The 23,483-nt window shown below is 45.0% G+C and overlaps 1 protein-coding gene across 3 annotated transcripts in view; it reads left to right on the top strand.

The window, feature by feature from the left end:
• The first annotated feature begins 2,647 nt into the window (after positions 1-2,647).
• dym (dymeclin) overlaps positions 2,648-23,483 on the top strand; it is a 327,900-nt gene continuing 307,064 nt past the window's right edge. Inside the window, exons 1-2 of one of the 3 annotated variants that reach the window (XM_033033648.1) lie at positions 2,648-2,841; positions 11,021-11,216. In XM_033033648.1, the coding sequence (XP_032889539.1) occupies positions 11,077-11,216 (140 nt within the window). In that variant the 5' untranslated portion in view covers positions 2,648-2,841; positions 11,021-11,076. Of the gene's footprint in view, positions 2,842-11,020; positions 11,217-23,483 lie in introns of those variants that run through there. The other 2 variants (XM_033033656.1, XM_033033666.1) reach the window with 2 other exon arrangements.

Below are 23,483 nucleotides of genomic sequence, written 5' to 3' on the forward strand. Positions count from 1 at the left end.
CTCCCCGGCGACCCTCCAATCTGACAACGGCAGCCAGTTCACCAGTGCCGAGTTCCGGGGTTTCGCCGCCAGCTGGAACTTCCGTCATTACACCAGCAGTCCAGAGTACCCGCAGAGTAACGGCCTGGCGGAGCGCGCTGTCCGCAGTGCCAAGGACTTGCTGGAACATTGCAGACTGTCCGAATCCGATTTTTACTTAGCCCTTCTCAATCTCCGTAACATCTCCCGCGACACTGCCCTGGGCTCGCCAGCCAAACGGCTGATGTCTCGCACTACGAGACCTCCGCTCCCTGTGACCCAGCGGTCCCTCGTGCCCTCTCCCCTCCAGCCTGCTGCTGTCCAGGAGCGCATTGCTCATAAGCACGAAGTGCAGAAGCGCTCCCACGACCAGTCCTGCCGCCCCCTTCCGCGTCTGTTCCCCGGCCAAGTCGTCCGGATGCAGTCCCCCTCAGGTCCCTCAAAGCTTGCCACCATTGTCGGTGATGCGGGATCGCCACGCTCCTACCTGGTCAACCACGACGGCACCATTTACCGGCGGACCCGCCAACATCTTCGGCCTGTCAACGAGCCTCCTCCGCCGCCTGCCGTCCCTTTCTCCCCTCCCCTGAACGAAACACTGCCTGCCGCCCCGCGCTTGCCGCGGTCCCTGCCTTCCCAGCTCTTTCAGCCTCACTCACCGCCTGCTTCCCCTGGCTCGCCTGCCCGTCCACCCGATGCCACCCCTACTTCCCCTCCACTGCCTCCGCCGGCTCCTTCTCCTCCGGGTTCCCCGGCTCCTTCCACCGCTCCGGCTCCTGCTCTTCCTGCAGAGGGAGGAGATGGCGAGCTGCGGACCCGGTCCGGCCGACTGGTTAAGCCGCCTGTCCGTTATGGTGAATTTCCTTAGCTGTATGCTCCTCTGCTTGTTTAACTGTTTGCCTACCTGCTCGTAGCGCATGAGACGTGGTCGCTATGTCACTACTGTATTGCTTGTTCCCAAGGGAAAGGATGTAGATGTGCCTTTAACATAGTGACCTCACCACTACTAACCACTCCCTATATCACAAGTATAAATGTAACCTCCCCACCCCTTGATCTCTCTCTAGCTCGTGTGACGGACCACGTACAGCTAGTGCAGTATTGTTTGTGTATTACTAATAAACGTAGTAAAGACAACAGTGCGTTATTGAAGCTCTTTACAATACCATTACAGGAAACGGCGACAGTGCATTTACCTTTCATGGGAATGGGCTGGCGTATGTATCCGAAAGAGTAATGCTTTACTCAATGGTGGCAGCAAGCAATTCAAAATGGTTGCACACTCACACTGTCTACAGACAGGATAAACTATATACAAAACCATCTCCCTTTGTCCTGTGCAGCACCATCTGCTGCACGGGAGGAGCAACGGGTCCTCCCACCCCACACAGTCCACCAAACATTACAGAATGGATTTACGGAAAAAAATCGCATCTCCTTCGAGGTAAGAGATTAGAAAAAGTTTCCCCCAATCCCCTCCCCCACCCCCCCACATAAAACAAGCTAAAGAACACTAAAAACACATTTAACACATACTAAAAAAACAACGAAGAAGAAAGGGACAGACAGACTGTTGGCAAGGCAGCCGTTGTTGGCGCCACCCGGTGGTCACCCCGTTATGTTGCAGTTGTATACGATGTTGGTGAGAAAGCATTTGGATTATTGTGTTCAGTTCTGGGCACCATCGGAGAGATATTGTCAAGCTTGAAAGGGTTCAGAGAAGATTTATGAGGATGTTGCCAGGACTAGAGGGTCTGAGCTGTAGGGCGAGGTTGAGTAGGCTGCGTCTCAATTCCTTGGAGCACAGGAGGATGAGAGGTGATCTAATAGTAGGTGTGTAAGATCATGAGAGGAATAGATTGTGTAGATACCCAAAATCTCTTGCCCAGAGTAGAGGAATTGAGGTCAAGTGGACATAGGTTTAAGGTGAAGGGGAAAAGATTTAATACAAATCTGAGGGGTAACTTTTTCACACAAAGGGTGGTGGGTGTATGGAACAAGCTGCCAGACGAGGTAGACAAAAGTGCTGGAGAAACTCAGCGGGTGCAGCAGCATCTATGGAGCGAAGGAAATAGGCAACGTTTCGGGCCAAAACCCTTCTTCAGATTGGTCTGAAGAAGGGTTTCTCCAGCACTTTTGTCTACCTTCGATTTTCCTGCATCTGCAGTTCCTTCTTAAACACTTTGCTAGACGAGATAGTTTAAGGAACAGATAGACAAGTACATGATAGGACAGGTTTGGAGGGATATGGACCAAGCGCAGGCAAGTGGGACGAGTGTAGTTGGGACATGTTGGCCGGTGTGGGCGTTGGGCCGAAGGGCCTGTTTCCACACGGTATCACTCTATGCAGCTGGGCTGGAAGAGGCCTGAAGAAAGGTCTCGACCCGAAACGTCACCCATTATTTCTATCCAGAGATGCTGCGTGTCCAGCTGAGTTACAACTCCAGCATGTTGTGTCTATCTACGGTGTAGACCAGCATCTGTAGTTCCTTCATGCAGTGTTCCTCCAGCGTTTTGTGTGAATTTCACTACAATTCCCAGAACACCTAGCGATTCGATCCCGGGGTGGCATGCGTGTGACCTGTGACCCGTGACGCGAGCAGTGCGACGTGGATGGTGTGTGTGTGTGCGGGTGAGCGAGCGAGCGAGCGAGCGGAGACGGCGGTTGGTTGGAGCGGGCGGGAGACAGTGCGCGCTGACAGTCATCGTCCATCCATCCATCCATCCATCCATCCATCCGCCGGCAGGTCGGGCTGAGGGGATCAGCGCTCCTGGTGTCAGCGCAGGTCGTGGGTCGTGGGTCGAGGGCGAAGCGGTGGACAGGCGAGTAAAACAATAAAGAAATCACACCCAGGGTTCCGGGCCGTGTACCTGGAGGTGATTATATCCAGGTTGTCAGATATGTCAACACCGGCCTAATGGGGAGAGAATTAAACTGGTCTTCAAACATTAATCGCGACACTTGTATTATCCACTTGTATTGTCACACGTTGATCATCATCATGGTCGGAATAATCTAATGGTCTGAAGGAGGGTCTCGACTCTTTTTTCCAGGAATGCTGCCTGACCTGCTGAGTTACACCAGCTTTCTGTGTCTGACTTCGATGTACGACAGCATCTGCAGTTCCTTCCTACACATTTTGTATCTATCTTCGGTAATCCAGCACAACATGTTTATTGAAACAGCAGAGATAGGCCATCACTTGAATGTAATAAATTGAATGTCCAATTTAATTACAAACTTCATCTCTCCGTGGTAACAATCTCGACAGCAGTTTGAAGAAGGGTCCCTACCCAAAACAGTCCCAAGATGGGCCCCCCCTACCCTGTCTATTTCCCTCCACTGATGCTGCCCAACGGAATTAAGGGATATGGAGAGAAGGCAGGAACGGGGTACTGATTGTGGATGATCAGCCATGATCACATTGAATATGGGTGATAGCTTGAAGGGCCAAATGGCCTACTCCTGCACCTATTTTCTATGTTTCTATGACCCGTGGGTTCTATGTTTCCATGACCCGTCCCCGCACCAGATACTCCGGAAAGTAAATATTTTGAACTACACGTTGCACCTCAAATACTGCCTGTTGCCTGCATTGAATGCAGAATTGACTGCATTGTTTTCTATATAATTAACAACAATCTTACAACGCAACACCAGTAGACAGGTGAAATAATTTTTAAGATAAATTATATTTTTCACTAATTTTACACTGGTTGCTGGATAGAGATTTGGTTTCATGGAAGGAAGCAGAAGGTGATGGTGCATGGTTGTTTTTTTGGACTGGAGGCCTGTGCTTCAGGGATCGGTGTTGCGCCGATTGCTGTCTGTGGTTTATATCAATGATTTGGATGAGAATGTAGATGGCATGATTAATAAGTTTGCAGATGACACTAAAGTGGGTGGTGTCATAGATAGCAAAGATGGTTATCAAAAATAGCAGCAGAACCTTGTCAGTGTGTGGACTACGAATATGCTAGGGTAGTTTGAGATCAAGAAGGAGGTGATGTTGAGACTCTTGAACAACATTAAGGTGGATGTCCCGAGGGCCTGATGGGGTCTATCCCAGGTTATTGAGGGGGGGCAAGAGAGAAGATTGTGGGGGCCGTGATGTTGATCTTTTTTTTTTCTTAAGCCATAGGTGAGGTCCTGGAGGACTGGACCACCAAGGGAAAAGAAATAGAGAGAATCCAGGGATCTATAGGCCAGTGAGCCTCACGTCAGTGGTAGGGAAACTATTGGAGCCGAAGGGCCTGTTTACTGTATGACTTTATGGATAATGGAGTATGATTTCCAATTACAAACTCATTTGAGTGTTATAAGTAACATTGATATTTAGCATATTATACCGTCAGAGATGATGGTTTCTTGCAATTTTCTAGATTACTTAAGGAAAGTTATCCAAATAGTCGAATTGCAAGACATGTCGTGAAGTTCCCAGTTTCTACATGTGAGCTACAAGTTTGCTAGAACTAATAATATGCTGATAGATGTCCTGAATTTATGTCTGAATGAAAACGCCCAGCTGTATTCAAGATCACTATTCAAAAGCAGTTGTACATCTTCGTATCATACTCAAAAACAAGAATAGAACTCTAGATATTTTCTTCGATTGTATTACTTTGTGGCATGGCTTAGATAAAAGTAATCAGTGGTTTTGCTTGCTTATATATGTTATATAAATGACTGATTAGAAATAAGAGTATTACTGATAATAAAATACCTGAAATATCCAGTTAGTAAGGCAGCATCTGCCATTTCGGTGGTGTCAATCTCAGGAATTGCTGAATCTGGGTGGTCAGTGGTGATGGTAATTTATTGTTTAATACTATATTCACAGGATTGATTTTTTTGTAGCAAGTTCTTTCTTAATGAACTGTAAAATAGGCTTTATGTTTCAGGTCACTGGCCTTTCTTCAAATCTGTTCTACAGAAGGATCATTGATCTAAAACATGAACTCTCTTTTTGTCTATCTATTTGGTGTTGAGAGTGACCTGGAGCGGGGCCTTACATCGCCCGGCGCGGCTTTAAATTGCAGCGGACTTGCTAGCGCCCACGGGGGCTCCAACATCAATACCCGGAGCAAGGCCTTACATCGCCTGGCGCGGCTTTAAATGGCCGCGGACTTGCTAGCATGGCCGCGGACTTTGCCTTCCATCACAGTGAGGAGGAGATTCACTGTGATGGATGTTTGTGTAAATTGTGTTGGTGTGTGTCTTGGTTCTTTTCTTGTATGGCTGCAGAAACCAAATTTCGTTTGAACCTCATGTGAGGTTCAAATGACAAATAAATGGTATTGTATTGTATAGTGTCCGTAGTGCTATGTGTTTTCTTTGCTAGACAATCCAGCAATGAATTGTCCTCTCCCTCATTGTTGAGAATCAGCTTGTGAGGGCAGATGATAAGCAGATTGTCGTGACAGTGTGGCCACTTAGTCATAGAGAGATACAGCACAGGAACAGGACCTTTGTCACACCAAGTCCACACCAACCATCAAGCACCCGTTTACACCAATCCTACTCTAATTATTTTACTCCCCACATTCCCAGCAACTCAGGATCTTTCATTCACTAAGGAATTTACAGTTGCCAATTACCCTATGAATGTTCAAGAAGGAACTGCAGATGCTGGAAAATCGAAGGTACATAAAAATGCTGGAGAAACTCAGCGGGTGCAGCAGCATCTATGGAGCGAAGGAAATAGGTGACGTTTCGGGCCGAAACCCTTCTTCAGACCCTATGAACGTTCATATTTTTGGGATGTGGATGGGAACAGGAACATGTGGGGGAAACCCACACATTCACAAGGAGAGTCTTGGAGCTATACAACATGGGAAAAACCCTTTATCCATGCTTATTCATGCTGACCAAGCTGCCCAACCAGGCTAATCTCACATGCCTGTTCATGACTCCAAGCCATTATCCATGTAGCTATCCAAGTATCTTGCAACTGTCATAATTATATCCACCTCTATCAGTTCCTCTAGCAACTTGTTCCATATATGTACCACCCTCTGTGTGAAAAAGTTGCCAGGTATACTGCCTGGGAAGGTTTAGTTTAGTTGTGAGCTGCAGCATGGAAACAGACCCTTTAGCCCACTGAGCCCACGGCAACCGTTGATCACTCGTCAATCACTAGTTCTCTGTTATCCCATTTATGCATCCACTCCCCTCGCACTAGCAATTTACAGAGGACAATTAACCTACATATCTTTTGGATGTGGGTGGAAACCGGAGAAGCCGGAGCAAACCCACAATGTCACATGAAGAATATGAAAGCTCCACACAGACAACAGCCAAGGTCAGGATCAAACCCGGGTCTCTGGTGCTGTGAGGCCGTAGCTCCACCAGCTAGAGGAGATGGTGGAGGCAGATACGATAGTAGCATTTAAGAGGATTTTAGATAGGCACACAAATAGGCAGGGATTCGATATTCAACAATTGTAGATAACTCATCTTTTCAGTTTGTGTCAGAATTAGCCAGTTCTGCTGCACCAAATGCATGTGACATCAACTCAGTTTCTCTCTTTCCATTGACGCTGCCTAATATACTGGATATTTCCCAGACTGATCAGCAGTGCAGGCCTTTTATGTGTTTCTTTGTTTGTTTTATCTCTACCAACTGGCCTTGTTAATCTTATCAACCAGGTGGTTTCATAAACAGTTTATCACCATACAATCCAACCCAGCCCTGTGAATTATATTCCCTTTGTCCAATGCATCCCTCCTCCTCCATTCCCAGTTCTGATTAAGGGTCTTCAAACTGAAATGATAACTCAGTTATCATTGTGTTAGTGTTAGTGTATGGGGTGATTGCTGGTCGGCGCGGACTCGATGGGCTCAAAGGTCTGTTCCCGCGCTGTACCTCTAAAGTCTATAGTGAAGATGACAACCCTACCCATCTTCATTCCAGCTAAAAACTAACTTGAATCTTTCTCTCTCCCAGTTCTGACAGAGGGTCACAGACCGAAAATGTTGATTATTTCTCTTTTCACAGATTCTAAGCTTTTCCTGCACTTTCTATTTTTGCTTAAGACTTTCTATTTAAAAAAAGGGACCTTTTTGTTGATAATAACCAGGTAACCAGATTAATTTTGAGTATAATATGAAACAGACCAACTGCTGTACATGGTATGCAGAGGCAAATGGCTAAATACAACGTTCCTCAATAATGATGGGAGGTCCAGGAAAGAGAAGAAACGACAGATGCTGGAATTCTGAGTGAAAAACAAACTGCTGGAAGAATTCAGCATGTCAGGCAGCATCTTTGGAGGGAATGGACAAACAAATGTACAGATGAAGGGAGACACAATAGACAATAGACAATAGGTGCAGGAGTAGGCCATTTGGCCCTTCGAGCCAGCACCGCCATTCAATGTGATCATGGCTGATCATCCCCAATTAGTACATCGCTCCTGCCTTCTCCCCTTATCCCCTGACCGCTATCTTTAAGAGCCCTATCTAGCTCTCTCTTGAAAGTATTCAGAGAACTGGCCTCCACCATCCTCTGAGGCAGAGAATTCCCCAGACTCACAACTCTCTGTGAGAAAAAGTGTTTCCTCGTCTCCATTCTAAATGGCTTACCCCTTATTCTTAAACTGTGGCTCCTGGTTTTGGACTCCCCCAACATCGGGAACATGTTTCCTGCCTCGAGCGTGTCCAAACCCTTAACAATCTTATACGTTTCAATAAGATCCCCTCTCATTCTTCTAAACTCCAGAGTGTACAATCCCAGCCGCTCCATTCTCTCAGCATACGACAGTCCCGCCATCCCGGGAATTAACCTTGTAAACCTACGTTGCACTCCCTCAATAGCAAGAATGTCCTTCCTCAAATTAGGGGACCAAAACTGCACACAATACTCCAGGTGTGGTCTCACTAGGGCCCTGTACAACTGCAGAGGGACCCCTTTGCTCCTATACTCGACTTCTCTTGTTATAAAGGCCAACATCCCATTCGCTTTCTTCATTGCCTGCTGTACCTGCATGCTTACTTTCATAGAGTGATGAAGGACCCCGTTGTACTTCCCCTTTTCCCAACTTGATGCCATTTAGATTCACACAAAAAGTTGAAGTAACTCAGCAGGACAAGCATCTCTGGAGAGAAGGAATGTGTGACATATCGGGTCGAGGCCCTTCTTCAGAATGATGTCAACGAAGTGGGCAGTACAGAGATAAAATCTAATCGGAGACAGTAAGACTGGTGGGAGAACTGGGAAGGCGGAGGGGATGGAGAGAGAGGGAAAGCAAGGGCTACTTGAAGTCAGATGTACAGATGATCTTTGCTTCCAAGTCCACAACTCCCTGAAAATGGTAACACCAGTTTACCAGGGAGTACAAATACCTTACAAGAAGGAACAGAGCCAGCTGTACGTTTTGAGAAAGCTCCGCTCCTTCAACGTCTGCAGTAAGATTCTGCAGATGTTCTACTAATCGGTGGTAGCCAATGCCACCTTCTTCGCTGTTGTGTGCTGGGGCAGCAGGGCGAAGGCTGCGGGCGCAAATAGGATCAACAAACTCATCAAGAAGGCTGGCTCTGTCCTAGGGGCGGAGTTGGATTCATAGGAGGTGGTCAGATGGGAGGATGCTCCTCAAACTGCGGTACATCTCGGACAATACAGCTCACACTGGTCAACCTGAGGAGTACCTTCAGCAAGAGACTGGTTTCACCAAGATGCAGTACAGACCGCCACAGGAGATCCTTCTTCCCTGTGGCTTTCAAACTGTGCAGCTCCTCCCCTTTCTGTCGTGGGGTAGACTGACTGACTTCCCTCCCTCCCCAATCTTTGCACATCACCAATCCTTTCCACTCGTCACTTTAATTTCATGTTTCATGTATTTTGGTGTTTTATGACTGTTGGCAGATCAATTCCCCTCATGAGACAAATAAAGTTCTATCGTATAGTATCGTACAAGATTGGCAAAGAAGTCTTACGGTATAAAAACACAAAATGCGGGAGTAATTCAATAGGTCAGGCAACATCTTAAAAATGATGATAGGCGGAGTTTTTAGACGGGACTCTACTGTCTGAGGAAGGGTCCCGACTCGAAACGCTGCCTGCCCATGTTCTCCAGAGATGCTGCCTGACCCGCTGAATTACTCCAGCACTGTATGTAGGTATGTTGCAAAGCCTACCTGAAGCGTCGTTGAAGATCTGCTGCTGAGGCTGTGCGCGATTTTGGCGCCGTTTAGAGGGGGCGGGTTTAAAACGCGATTTTCTCTAAGCTGTTCCAATCGAAAATGTTCAGCCTAGTTAATTATTAACGAAAAATCGCTGGAAGACCCCGTCGCAAAAGCTATTATTAGGTTTAAAGGCCTTGAATAATAGTTATAGTAGTTTAAAAATCAATCTTTAAACCCGCGACCGTCATCAACCGCAGGGTCTCATAAAGAAAATAGCAGAAGGTATGCTGTATATTTTTACATTCAAAAGGGCTTCTAAAGATCCTTTTATACAAAATTTAATATTGCGAGTAGCTCAATTTGGGCCCATTATATCGCGCAGTATTTTTCTGGGCATTTGAGGCACAAATCTACCGCAATGTGAACGTTCTAAACCAGCGCGTTCCACAGGGACCCACTAGAAAGCTGATTTAAATGGGCATTTATTTACAGCAATTGAACACTAAATTCCTTCCATTTGGCCTATAAATTAATGTAAATGAGATTTAAAAATCATGTTTTATTGTGAATTATTTGTGAATATTATTTGGACATTTAGGCTATTTAAAAATGTTAATCATTTATTAAGAAATAGATAGATGTTTAGATCTAGTAATTGAAGTCTGAAATTAGCTACAATTAGGTAACTAACTAATTATATGCTTTAATTTCAGGTCATCCAAGTAAGATTATTTTATATTTGTTTCAGAATGCTTCAATCTATGATAACTGAAAATTTCATTCAGTTCTCTTAATTTTTAAGAAAGTTATGGGCTTTTGACTGTTCACGATCACAACTTTTTTGTTATGTCCATAGAAAATCAATAGGGAACAAGATGCTCATTTCCGAGTATGAAAATGGCCATAACTTTTTAAATACTTGAGATATGAAAGTGAATTAGATGTCAAATTAAACTTATTTTTATGCTTTATCTGATGGGATAAATTACAGACTTGATTTTTAAAATCTCAAAATTTTGTAACATTGCTACTGTATGTTTCATGGTCTAGATTCCAACATAATAATAATAATGTTTTGTTTATAGGGACAGTGCATATTAATTAACATTTGCATGTAAATATGCGAGATTGTAGCCAATCAGTAGCTAATTTCCGTCTCTAGTCCCAGGCAAAGGTAGGTGAAGTGTCTTGCCCAAGGACACATCTGCAGTTGTTTGTGTCTAAGGCTTATGTTATGCTTGCCTTCAACTGTCAGAGCATCGAATATGAGAGTCAGAAAGTAATCTTGCAGCTTTATAGGACTTTGTTTATGGAGCATCGGAGTATTATCTGTAATACTGGCAGGCACGTGCCAGTACTCAGGGTAGGTAGTCAGTCGACTTTTAAAAATCTTTAAAACCGCGCATCCGCTGATTGGTCTCCTCTCCGAAAGGCAGACAGTTGGCTTTTATAAAGTAATTTGGCTTCAAAAGCCTTATTTCTTAATAAAATATTTAAAAACATATAGCACAAATAAATTTACTTACCATATTATTTGTACACAAACTCCATTCTTCTGTCTTTGTTTGAAAAACCCGCCAAGAAAACAAACAGATGAACATTTGTCGCAGCACCTTGCGCGCAGGCTGTGCAAAGGCAGAATTTCAGCTGCCTTTATTGTCGGTTGTAAGTGAAGGCTTGAAGCAGCGTCCACAGATGGGACATGTTAATTTATTTTGTATGCTGTGAGTTATGGTGATCTCGAATGGAATCTTAAGTCTGATTAATTTGACAAGTGTTTTTTATTTACCTGAAGAGTTTGCCTTATGTGGGCAGGTAAAATAAACAGATGGAATGTCAATGCATTTTATGTAACCAATCTACAATGTCTGCACTTAGGTTCTAATCAAAGTGATGTCCGAATAATCTGGAGCGGATACCGTGCTCAATTGGAGATGGGTGCAAACAGTAGCAGCACTGCTGACATCGCAACTAATGATTACCTTAAGCGTCTTACTGGTACCGAATCCATCTCTGAGAATGATCCATTCTGGAATCAACTTCTGTCATTTACTTTCACTACACCTACTAATGGGTAAGAATATGATATTAATAAATGAATATTATTCACTATAAATTAACTGAAGCCTTGTAGTGATCATTAAATGATTATTAATTAAAAATTCGCCATCATGTTGATGCTTTTACATTCCTTGATCTTACTATTTCTGTTACTTTAGTAATTCCACTTTAATTGATAGTAATTTCAATGTGACTTGCCTGCAATAAGTATGCTTATAACTTTAAGCTCTTTTTTTAAACTGTAGATGTAGCTGGAAACCTTGTGCTTACTTTATTTTGGTGCAGCAGTGATACTGACCACAGCTTGTGTGAAGGAAAAGTAATCAAGTACGGAAAAAAGTCTCAGAAGGATTACAGCATAGAGTATAAATGTTACAAAATTTTGAGATTTTAAAAATCAAGTCTGCAATTTATCCCATCATAGAAAGCATAAAAAGAAGTTTAATTTGACACCTAATTCACTTTCATATCTTCAGTATTAAAAAAGTTATGGCCATTTTCATACTGTAATTAGCATCTTGTATCTTTTATCCCTATTGCTTTTCCATTGACTTAACTCAAAAGCTGTGATCGAGGACAGTCAAAAGCCCATAACTTTCTTAAAAATTAAGAGAACTGAATGAAATTTTCAGTTATTACAGATTGAAGCATTCTGAAACAAATATGAAACAATCTTACTTGGATGACCTGAAATTAAAGCATATAATTAGTTAGTTACCCAATTGTAGCTAATTACAAAATTCAATTACTAGATCTAAACATCTATCCATTTCTTAAGAAAAAGTTAACATTTTTAAATAGCCTAAGTGTTCAAATTAAACATTCACACAATAATTCACAATATAACATGATTTTAAAATCTCATTGTCATTAATTTATAGGCCAAATGGAAGGAATTTAGTGTTTAATTCCCATAAATTAATGGCCATTTTGATCATCTTGCGAGTGGGTTTTTGTGGAACGCGCTGGTTTGGAACGTTGCATTTGCGGTGAATTTAAACCACATATCAGCAGGAAAAATACTGCCGATTCGTATATTGACATAATTACATTTTCGCAACGTGAATTATTTATTAAAGGCATCCTTAGAAGCAAGTTTATATATAAAATAAACGGCTTTCCTTTACTTGTCCCGTACATGAAATCCGTCTCCGTTGTCGGCATTGACGGCTTTAGAAGATTATTTTTAAATTACTCCTGTTCGTAAAATATCCAGTGCAGTTTAAAAGAAACTTAAAAAAACGGCAGTCAAAGCGATTATTCTTTAGCAGCTAAACAGCCTGACAGACATCGATTTGAATAGGCTGGAGAAACAAGGCATTTGAAACCCGCCCCCCTCTCAAAGGCGCCAAAGTCGCGCACATGGGCAGCGACAGATCTGCAGCGCCGCTGAAGGTAAGTTTTGTAACATACCTACATAGAGCAAAGCCATTAGACATAGACATAGAAAATAGGTGCAGAAGTAGGCCATTCGGCCCTTCGATTCAATATGATCATGACTGATCATCCAAAATCAGTACCCCGTGTTACAAGGGAACAGGTTCAAGGATCTGACTAGTAGAACAGAAAAAGGCTCACTCGTCTGTTTAGTTACAAATCAGATTCATTGGTAAGAGAGAGAATAAAAACAATATTTGTCTCGGTGTGCTCGGGGCCCGTTTTACAGCAGCACACCTCCTTCTCTCTCTGCCTCCGTCCGGGGCGCTGATTGTGACCCAGCCCGTCGGTGAACCCATCACTTACAAGAACTAACTGATGGCTTACCAGCGCCTGCCTTTATACCGGCAGAAATCAGCCATTGAAATAATTGCCATTAAGTCCTCGCCAATAGCGCCACTTACAAATTCAAACTGTAAACAATGACAGGGGCCTACATCCGAGCGAGCCTCCCCCTCCCCCGAAACAAAGCGCTACCGGCCACAGACTTGTTGCGCAAGGTAAAACACACAGCGTCATCGGCTTGGTGCGCAAAGTTTTGAACAAAACTGTCGGATACAGCGCTATCCGCCTTTAAACATAGCGCTATCAGCCACAGCGCTATGAGGCTTTAAACATAGCGCTACTGGTCACAGCGCTATGTTTTTAAAATAGCACTACCAGCCACAGCACTATAAGGCTTTAAACATAGCGCTTCAAGCCACAGTGCTATGAGGTTTTTAAAATAGTGCTACCAGCCACAGTGCTATGAGGCTTTAAACGTAGTGCTATCGGCCACAGCGCTATGAGGCTTTAAACATGGCGCTATCAGCCACGGCGTTATGAGGCTTTAAACATAGCGCTATCGGCCACCACACTATCAGCCACGGACTGTTTGGGCAAAACTCTTATTATACCCCTTTTCTGCTTTCTCCCCTTATCCTTTGATTCCGTTAGTCCCTAAGAGCGAAATCTATCTCTCTTGAAAACATCCTGTGAATTGGCCTCCACTGCCTTCTGTGGCAGTGTATTCCACAGATTCACAACACTCTGGGTGAAAAGGTTTTTCCTCATCTCAGTCCTAAATGGCCTACCCTTATTCTTAAACTGTGAACCATGGTTCTGGACTCCCCCAACATCGGGGACATTTTTCCTGCATCTACCCTGTCCAATCCCTTAAGAATGTTATATGTTTCTGTAAGATCCCCTCCCATCCTTCTAAATTCCAGTGAATATAAGCGCAGTCGATCCATTCTTTCATCATATGTCAGTCCCGCCATCCCGGGATTTAACCTGCAATGCATTCCCTCAATAGCAAGAATGTCCTTCCTCAAATTAGGAGACCAAACCTGCATACAATACTCCAGGTATGGTCTCACCAGGGCCCTGCACAACTGCAGTAGGACCTCCTTGCTCCTATACACATATCTTCTCGCTATGAAGGCCAACATGCTATTTGCTTTCTTCACTGCCTGCTGCACCTGCATGCATACTTTCAGTGACTGATGTACAAGGACACCCAGGCCTCGTTGCACCTCCCCTTTTCCTAATCTGGCACCATTCAGATAATAATCTGCCTCTTGTTCTTGCCACCAAAGTGGATAACCTCACATTTGTCCACATTATACTGCATTCTATCTGCAATGCATCAATTCGGTAGGGGGCGCTGCACTGGCAGCGCCTGTCGGCAGCGTGTCCGTCTTTTTTCAACTTTTTTAATTTTTTTAGTATGTTTAAAAGTGTGTTATTAATGTTTCTTTGTGTGTTATGTGTGGGGGGTGGTGTGGGGGGGTAAGGGGGAAACCGTTTCGGCCGCCTCTTCCATGGAGAGGCGACTTTTTCAGGCCGCCTCCCCCGTGGCCTAACAGCAAGGATCGGCGCCGACTTTCCCGGAGACGCGCCCGGGGCTTCAGCGGCGGGCACAGCGTGGACTCTCAGCGCGGAGCGGGTGAGACCTCGCTGGAGGGGAGCGCTCCGTTACGCTGGCCCGCGGCAGCCGGCAGCCTGAAGCAGCGGTCTGCAGAACTCCAGCTGGTGCGGCGTCTACAGCCCGGGATCTCACGTTGGGGACCCGGGTGGAAGAAGCTTCCACCGCCGGCCCGCGGCCATCTTCTACCGCGGGCGTGGTATGGACTTAACATCACCCCAGGAGGGGAGCTTCGACCGCCGGCCCTGCAGACTGTGGTGCTTCCGGCTGCGGCACGGCAGGTACTTTAAAACTTTGACCGCCGGCCTGCGGCCTACACCAGCCTGAAGCCGCGGTCTCTGGTTGGGAAGAGCCGATCCTGGACTCACCTTGACTTTGACTTTGTCCCTTACCATCTGGACGCCCGCAGCAACGGCTGTGGAGGGTGGTGGTCCCGACCACGGGGGAAAATGGAGGAGGACTGGCCAAGCTCTGTGCCTTCCACCACAGTGATGAATGCTGTGGTGGATGTTTGTGTAAAATTTTAATGTGGTTGTGTTCTTTATTATTGTACCGCTGCTGGCAACCCAAATACCACCGACCTTGGTTGTGTGGCAATAAAATTATTTCTATTCTAAATTATTTCTATCTGCCCACTCACCCAACCTATCCAAGACACCCTGCAGCCTCATAGCATCCTCCTCGCAGCTCACACTGCCACCCAGCTTTGTGTCATCCGCAAACTTCGTCTAAATCGTTAATATATACTGTAAATATGTAAATAACTGGGGTCCCAGCAGTGAGCCTTGCAGCACCCCACTAGTCACTGCTTGCCATTCTGAAAAGGACCCGTTAATTCCTACTCTTTGCTTCCTGTCTGCCAACCAGTTCTTTATCCATGTCGATACCCTACCCCCAATACCATGTGTACTAATTTTGCACACTAATCTCTTGTGTGGGACCTTATCAAAAGCTTTTTGAAAGTCCAGATAGACCACATCCACTGGCTTTCCCTTATCCATTTTACTTGTTACATCCTCAAAATGTATTTAGACCATTAAGTCTGTATTATCACCAAATAAGAAGAATCCATCCATCCATCCGATCCCCTGCCCTTTCCTTATGGCCATGAAGATTCTTTGCTTTCCAGAGTTTAGTTTGGAATGCTACTATTGAATCTGCTTCCTCTCACAGTGCATTCCAGGCCCAAACCACTTGCTGGTTGAAAAACATATTTGTTTTGTCATTTCAAAGGTTCAAAGGTTGATTTATTGTCACATACACCTAGATGTAGTGAAATTCCTTTTGCCAATGCAGCACATAAAAAAGAATACAAACATAACAATAATAAATAGCTTTAACATAAAATCATCCCCCCATAATGGTTCCCATTATGGGGGAAGGCACAAAGTCCAGTCCCATCCCCAATGTCCACCCATAGTCGGGCCAATTGAGGCCTCCACAGTTGCCTCTACGGAGGCCCGATGTTCCAGGCCGTCCTCGCCGGGTGATGATGTTCCGGCGTCGGGAGAGTCCTCTCAGCTGCATGGGAACCCTGGAACGGCCGCCTCCCTACTCGAGACCGTGGCTTCCGGAGCCGACAAGGCCGCGTCGAATGGAGCTCAACTGGCGATCTCGTCGCGAGATCCCAGGTTCCCGATGTAAGTTCAGTGCCGCCGCCCGCAGCTCGGACCCGCAGCTCCGCAGCCGCCGCCGCCGATGCTCCGGGCGGTCCCCTCAGGAAATACCGCTCCAGGCCCGCTGGTAGGCCGCGAGGACGGGTCGAAAATGCAGCCCGGAGTAAAGCTGCATCTCCGACCAGGTAGGGACCCTGAAAATTAGTTTCCCCCTTCCCCCCCCCCCCCCTCCCCACACATAAAAAAGCTAGAACTCCTTAAAAACAAAACACTAAACTAACTAAAAATAAGAAAAAAGAAATGAAAAACAGACAGCTGCAGGCTAGGCAGCCATACCCCCTACAGGTCGGCGCCAAATTTTTTGCCTTCTGATTCATTTCATGACCTGTATTCTTAAGTACACAAATGCAATGATTGTGGTGTAAGAATAGTAGATTATACTGAGTGCACAAAGAGTCACCATTGTTTGCAGTGCCGCCTTGTATCTTTCAAGTTATAAAGTTCTTAAACTTTATAACTTGTCTTATTTTTGCCTTAAAGGTCTGTTGTCCTGCAGCGGCACTGGGTCAGTTTTGCAGTGATTGATCTGGCCTGGCCTGGCAATGCTGTTAAGGTCCTCCACCACCACTCCGTGCCGCTGCAGGCCAAGTGGTGGAGTTTCGGACTGTGAGGAAAGCTGTCCAAGTGTACAGCGGGATATAGATCAGCTTCAGAAATTAATGGAGAAATGGCGGATGGGAGTTTAATACAAGCAAGTGTGAGGTGCCGAACTTTGGGATGTAAAATGTAAGGCAAAGGTAGGCAGTTAATGGCGAGACCCTGAACTGCATTAATGCACAGTGGGATCTTGGGTTCATGTCCATAGCTCACTGAAAGTGGCAACAAAATTAGATAGGATGGAAAAGCAGGCATATGGTATGCTTGCTTTCATTATATGAGTCAGGAAGTCATGATGCAGTTTTACAGGCCTTTGGCAAGATTGCATTTGGAGTATTGTTTAGTTTAGTTTAGAGATACAACATGGAAACAGGCCCTTTGGGCCCACCGAGACCGCACCGACCATCAGTCACTGCACATTTACACCATCCTACAGTAGGAACAATTGTTACATTTCTATCAAGCCAATTAACCTACAAATCTGTACGTCTTTGGAGTGTGGGAGGAAACCAAAGTTCCTGGAGAAAACCCACAGGAAGAGCGTAAAACTCTGCACAGACAAGCACCCACAGCTAGGAACGAACCCGGGTCTCTTGCAGCAACTCTACCGCTGCGCTACTGTGCCGCCCACAGTTATGTGCAAGTCTGGTTGCTCCAACACAGGAAGGATGTGGAGGCTTTAGAGAGGATACAGAGAGGTTAACCAGAATGCTGCCTGTATTAGCGGGTATTCGCTATATGAGCTACACGCGACTGTAACGGAAATCTGGCTAAGAGAGGGACAGGAGTGGCAGCATAATGTTCCAGGATGTCTGTTGTCTATTGTCTATTGACACAGGTGCTACAGGGTGCGATAGGTATAGAGGTAGGAGTTGGAGAGAGGAGGGGTGTTGCTTTATTGGTTATGGAAAATGTTATGACAGTAGTCTAGGATGACATAATTGATGATTCATCCAGTGAAGCTATATAGGTGAATCTGTGAAATAAAAAGGGATGATCACAGTTTTGGGAGTATACTGTAGGCCCCCAAATAGTCAATGGGAATTAGAAGAACAAGTAGGCCAGGAAATTGCAGCTGCTGCAAGACTGATAGGGTTGTTATAGTAGGGGATTTTAACTTTCTCAATATAGACTGTGACCGCCATTGTGCCAAGGGCTTAGACTGGGTGGAATTTGTGAGATGTGTTCAGGAAAGTTTCCTTGGGTAAAATGTCGAGGGCTTGATTATTTTAAAAGAGTGCTGGTGAGAGTCCAGAGCAGGCATGTTTCTTTAGAGTATTGGTCAAGGCAGCTGGGAGCACGAAAGCTTGGATGACGAGAGAAATTGGGGCTGGGGTCAGGAAAAAGGAGGCATGGGTCAGGCATTGGTACCTGGGATTAAATGTATTCCCGGAGGAGTTTAGGGGATTGAGAGGCATACTTAAGAAGGAAATGTGGAGGGGAAAGTGGGGAAGAATGTAGCTCTGGCAGATAAAATTAAGGAATGTTATGTTTATTAAGGGAAACATAGAATAGTACAGCACAGCACAGGAATAGGGCCTTTGGCTGAATGAGATGCTTTGTTAGACTTAGCACTAGGAAACCGTGCAAGGATGTTGCTGCCCCTCCTGTTCAGTTGCAACCTTTCCCTCTTATACTGGTCCCAATAGTCTAAAAATCTGAATCCCTGTCCCCTGCACCAACTCCTCAGCGTTATATTTATTTGTCTTATCCTTCTATTGCTACTATCATTAGCACGTGGCATTGGTAGTAATCCAGAGATTACCACCCTCGGGATCCTGGGTTTTAACCTTTTGTCTAACTTTTGCCTAACTTCCCTACCCATGTTATTTGTGCCAACATGCATAACGACTTCTGGCTGCTTGGGAATGTTCTGTAACCGCTCCGAGACATCTGGAACCCTGGCACTAGGCAGACAACAGATCCTTGGAATAAATAACTAATAGAAAATGCTGAATTCACTCAGCAGTTAAGGCAGTGGTCAAGATCAGACTTTTAGTAATATAGATTAGAGGATTGGACAGGGTAGATGCAGGAAAAATGTCCCTGATGTTGGGGGAGTCCAGAACCAGGGGTCACGGTTTAAGAATAAGGGGTTGGCCATTTAGGACTGAGATGAGAACAAACTTTCTTCACACAGAGAGTTGTGAATCTGTGGAATTCTCTGCCGCAGAAGACAGTAGAGGCCAATTCACTGAATGTGTTCAAGATGTGTTAGATTTAGCTCTTAGGGCTAAGGGAACCAAGGGATATTGGGAAAACGCCATGATCATATTGGCTCAAAGGACCGAATGGCCTAGCCCTATCCCACTTGTTATCCCACTTTTTAAGGAAGGCGGGAGAGAGAAAACGGGGAATTATAGACCAGTTAGCCTGACATTGGTGGTGGGGAAGATGCTGGAGTCAATTATAAAAGATGAGATAGCCGCACATTTGGATAGAAGTAACAGGATCGGTCCGAGTCAGCATGGATTTACAAAGGGAAAATCATGCTTGACTAATCTTCTGGAATTTTTTGAAGATGTAATTCGGAAAATGTACAAGGGAGAGCCAGTGGATGTAGTGTACCTGGACTTTCATAAAGCATTTGATAAGGTCCCACATAGGAGATTAGTGGGCAAAATTAGGGCACATGGTATTGGAGGTAGAGTGCTGACATGGATAGAAAAGTGGTTGGCAGACAGGAAACAAAGAGTAGGGATTAACGGGTCCCTTTCAGAATGACAGGCAGTGACTAGTGGAGTACCGCAAGGCTCGGTGCTGGGACTGCAGCCATTTACAATATACATCAATGATTTGGATGAAGGGATTCAAAGTAACATTAGCAAATTTGCAGATGACACAGCTGGGTGGCAGTGTGAACTGTGAGGAGGATGCTATGAGAATGCAGAGTGACTTGGACAGGTTGGTGGAGTGGGCAGATGCATGGCAGATGAAGTTTAATGCGGATAAATGTGAGGTTATCCACTTTGGTAGCAAAAACAGGAAGGCAGATTACTATCTAAATGGTGTCAAGTTGGGAAAAGGGGAAGTACAACGGGACCTTGTACATCAGTCTATGAAAGTAAGCATGCAGGTACAGCAGGCAGTGAAGAAAGCAAATGGCATGTTGGCCTTTATAACAAGAGGAATCGAATATAGGAGCAAAGAGATCCTTCTGCAGTTGTACAGAACCCTCGTGAGGCCACAACTGGAGTATTGTGTGCAGTTTTGGTCCCCTAATTTGAGGAAGAACGTTCTTGCTATTGAGGGAGTGCAGCGTAGGTTTACAAGGTTAATTCCCGGGATGGCGGGACTGTCATATGCTGAGAGAATGGAGCAACTGGGCTTGTACACTCTGGAGTTTAGAAGGATGAGAAGGGATCTCATTGAAACCATATAAGATTGTTCAGGGCTTGGACACACTAGAGGCAGGAAACATGTTCCCGATGTTGGGGGAGTCCAGAACCAGGGGCCGCAGTTTAAGAATAAGGAGTAAGCCATTTAGAACGGAGACGAGGAAACACTTTTTCTCACAGAGAGTGGTGAGTCTGTGGAATTCTCTGCCTCAGAAGGCAGTGGAGGCAGGTTCTCTGGATGCTTTCAAGAGAGAGTTAGATAGGGCTCTTAAAAATAGCGGAGTCAGGGGATATGGGGAGAAGGCAGGAACGGGGTACTGATTGGGGATGATCAGCCATGATCACATTGAATGGCGGTGCTGGCTCGAAGGGCCAAATGGCCTGCTCCTGCACCTATTGTCTATATTGTCCTGCACCTATTTTCTATGTTCCCCTTTTTTGAGTGTAATGCATCAGTAGCCAGAAGAGGGCACTCATGTTCTTTTTGCTGCTTATAAACCAAATGATCAAGTCCAGTCGAGTACAGCTATAATGAAAATCGTGCTTGTAGCAGGCAAATATAGACAGACTCATTCAACACACAAGAAGGGTCTTGTCAGGAAACATCACCCATTCCTTCTCTCCAGAGATGCTGCCTGTCCTGCTGAGTTACTCCAGCTTATTGTATCTATTTTCGGTTTAAACCAGCATCTGCAGTTCCTTCCTACACCTTAGAAAACAAGTCCCTGGCAGGGCAAGAGATGATCCGTAGTGTTCCATTGCTGAGGCAGGAATAGGGTTGTGCAGGTCACTATATAATGTTCAGTTGGTGTGGATCCTTGGTGATAAGAGTGCTTCATGTAGATGGTGGGGTGCCTCAGGGATCTGTGTTGGGTCCACTGTTGTTTGTCATATACATCACTGATCTGGATGATGGTGTGGTAAATTGGATTAGTAAGTATGCAGATGATACTAAGATAGGTGGTGTTGTGGATAATGAAATAGATTTTCAAAGTCTACAGAGAGATTTAGGCCATTTGGAAGAGTGGGCTGAATGATGGCAGATGGAGTTTAATGCTGATAAGTGTGAGGTGCCACATAGAAACATAGAAACAGAAAATAGGTGCAGGAGTAGGCCATTCGGCCCTTCGGCCCTTCGAGCCTGCACCGCCATTCAATATCATGGCTGATCATCCAACTCAGTATCCTGTACCTGCCTTCTCTCCATACCCCCTGATCCCTTTAGCCACAAGGGCCACATCTAACTCCCTCTTAAATATAGCCAATGAACTGGCCTCAACTACCTTCTGCGGCAGAGAATTCCAGAGATTCACCACTCTGTGTGAAAAAGGTTTTCCTCATCTCGGTCCTAAAAGATTTCCCCCTTATCCTTAAACTGTGACCCCTTGTTCTGGACTTTCCCAACATCGGGAACAATCTTCCTGCATCTAGCCTGTCCAACCCCTTAAGAATTTTATAAGTTTCTGTAAGATCCCCCCTCAATCTTCTAAATTCTAGCGAGTACAAACCGAGTCTATCCAGTCTTTCTTCATATGAAAGTCCTGACATCCCAGGAATCAGTCTGGTGAACCTTCTCTGTACTCCATCTATGGCAAGAATGTCTTTCCTCAGATTAGGAGACCAAAACTGTACGCCATACTCCATGTGTGGTCTCACCAAGACCCTGTACAACTGCAGTAGAACCTCCCTGCTCCTATACTCAAATCCTTTTGCTATGAATGCTAACATACCATTCGCCTTCTTCACTGCCTGCTGCACCTGCATGCCTACTTTTAATGACTGGTGTACCATGACACCCAGGTCTCGTTGCATCTCCCCCTTTCCTAATCGGCCACCATTCAGATAATAATCTACTTTCCTGTTTTTGCCACCAAAGTGGATAACCTCACATTTATCCACATTATACTGCATCTGCCATGCATTTGCCTACTCACCCAACCTATCCAAGTCACCTTGCAGGACAAATCAAAATAGGATGTACATGGTACATGGTAAATGGTAGCAAATTGAGGAATGCAGTTGAACAGAGGGATCTAGGAATAACTGTGCATAGTTCCCTGAAGGTGGAATCTCATGTAGATAGGGTGGTAAAGAAAGCTTTTGGTGTGTTGGCCTTTATAAATCAGAGCATTGAGTATAGAAGTTGGGATGTAATGTTATAATTGTACAAGGCATTGATGAGGCCATTTCTGGAGTATTGTGTGCAATTCTGGTCGCCAAATTATATGAAAGATGTTAACAAAATAGAGGGAGTACAGCGGAGATTTACTAGAATGTTGCCTGGGTTTCAGCACCTAAGTTACAGAGAAAGGTTGAACAAGATAGGTCTTTATTCTTTGTAGCGCAGAAGGTTAAGGGGGGACTTGATAGAGGTCTTTAAAATTATGAGAGGGATAGACAGAGTTGATGTGGATAAGCTTTTTCCATTGAGAGTAGGGAAGATTCAAACAAGAGGACATGATTTGAGAATTAAGGGACAAAGGTTTAGGGGCAACATGAGGGGGAACTTCTTTACTCAGCGAGTGGTAGCTGTGTGGAATGAGCTTCCAGAGGAAGTGGTGAAGACAGGTTCGTTTTTATCATTTAAAAATAAATTAGACAGGTATATGGACGGGAAAGGAATGGAGGGTTATGGTCTGAGTGCAGGTAGATGGGACTAGGGGAGAATAAGTGTTCGGCACGGACTAGAAGGGCGGAGATAGCCTGTTTCCGTGCTGTAATTGTTATATGGTTATATGGTGGGGAAGGCTGTGCCCATGATGGGTGGGCTGAGTCCTCCACTCTCTGCAGCCTCTTGCATTCCCCTGCATTGGAATTGCTGTATTCGGCCATAATACAACTAGTCAAAATACTGTCCACGGTGCATCTGTCGAAGTTTATTAGAGTATTCAGTGACTTGCTAAATCTTTGCAAACTTGGAAGTATTGGAAGTAGCCCTGTGATATGATTTACAATTAAACTGGAATTTTTTATCCACCCAAGACCTTTCGATTTTATCAGAAAGTAGAGATGCTTGCATGCCATCTTTGTGATTATATTTAGTCATTTCTGAGGCAGGAGTAGATTTGTGCCATAACTATTCTCTGAAAGCACTTCATTACAGTTGATCTAAGTTCTACCGAATGATAGTCGTTGAAGTAGGTCATCATGCGCATCTTGGGTACCTGTACAATGGATGCCCTGTTAAAGCATGTGGGAACCTCAAACTGCAAAACAAGTGGACGAGGATGTCTTTTAAACTCCAGCCATTTGGTCTACACGAATCTTTAGCATTCGGCCAGGTACACAGTCTGGGCCAGATACTTTGGGTGGATTCACCTTCGCCA

The sequence above is a fragment of the Amblyraja radiata genome, chromosome 1 (genome assembly GCF_010909765.2).
Source record: "Amblyraja radiata isolate CabotCenter1 chromosome 1, sAmbRad1.1.pri, whole genome shotgun sequence".
NCBI lineage: Eukaryota > Metazoa > Chordata > Chondrichthyes > Rajiformes > Rajidae > Amblyraja > Amblyraja radiata.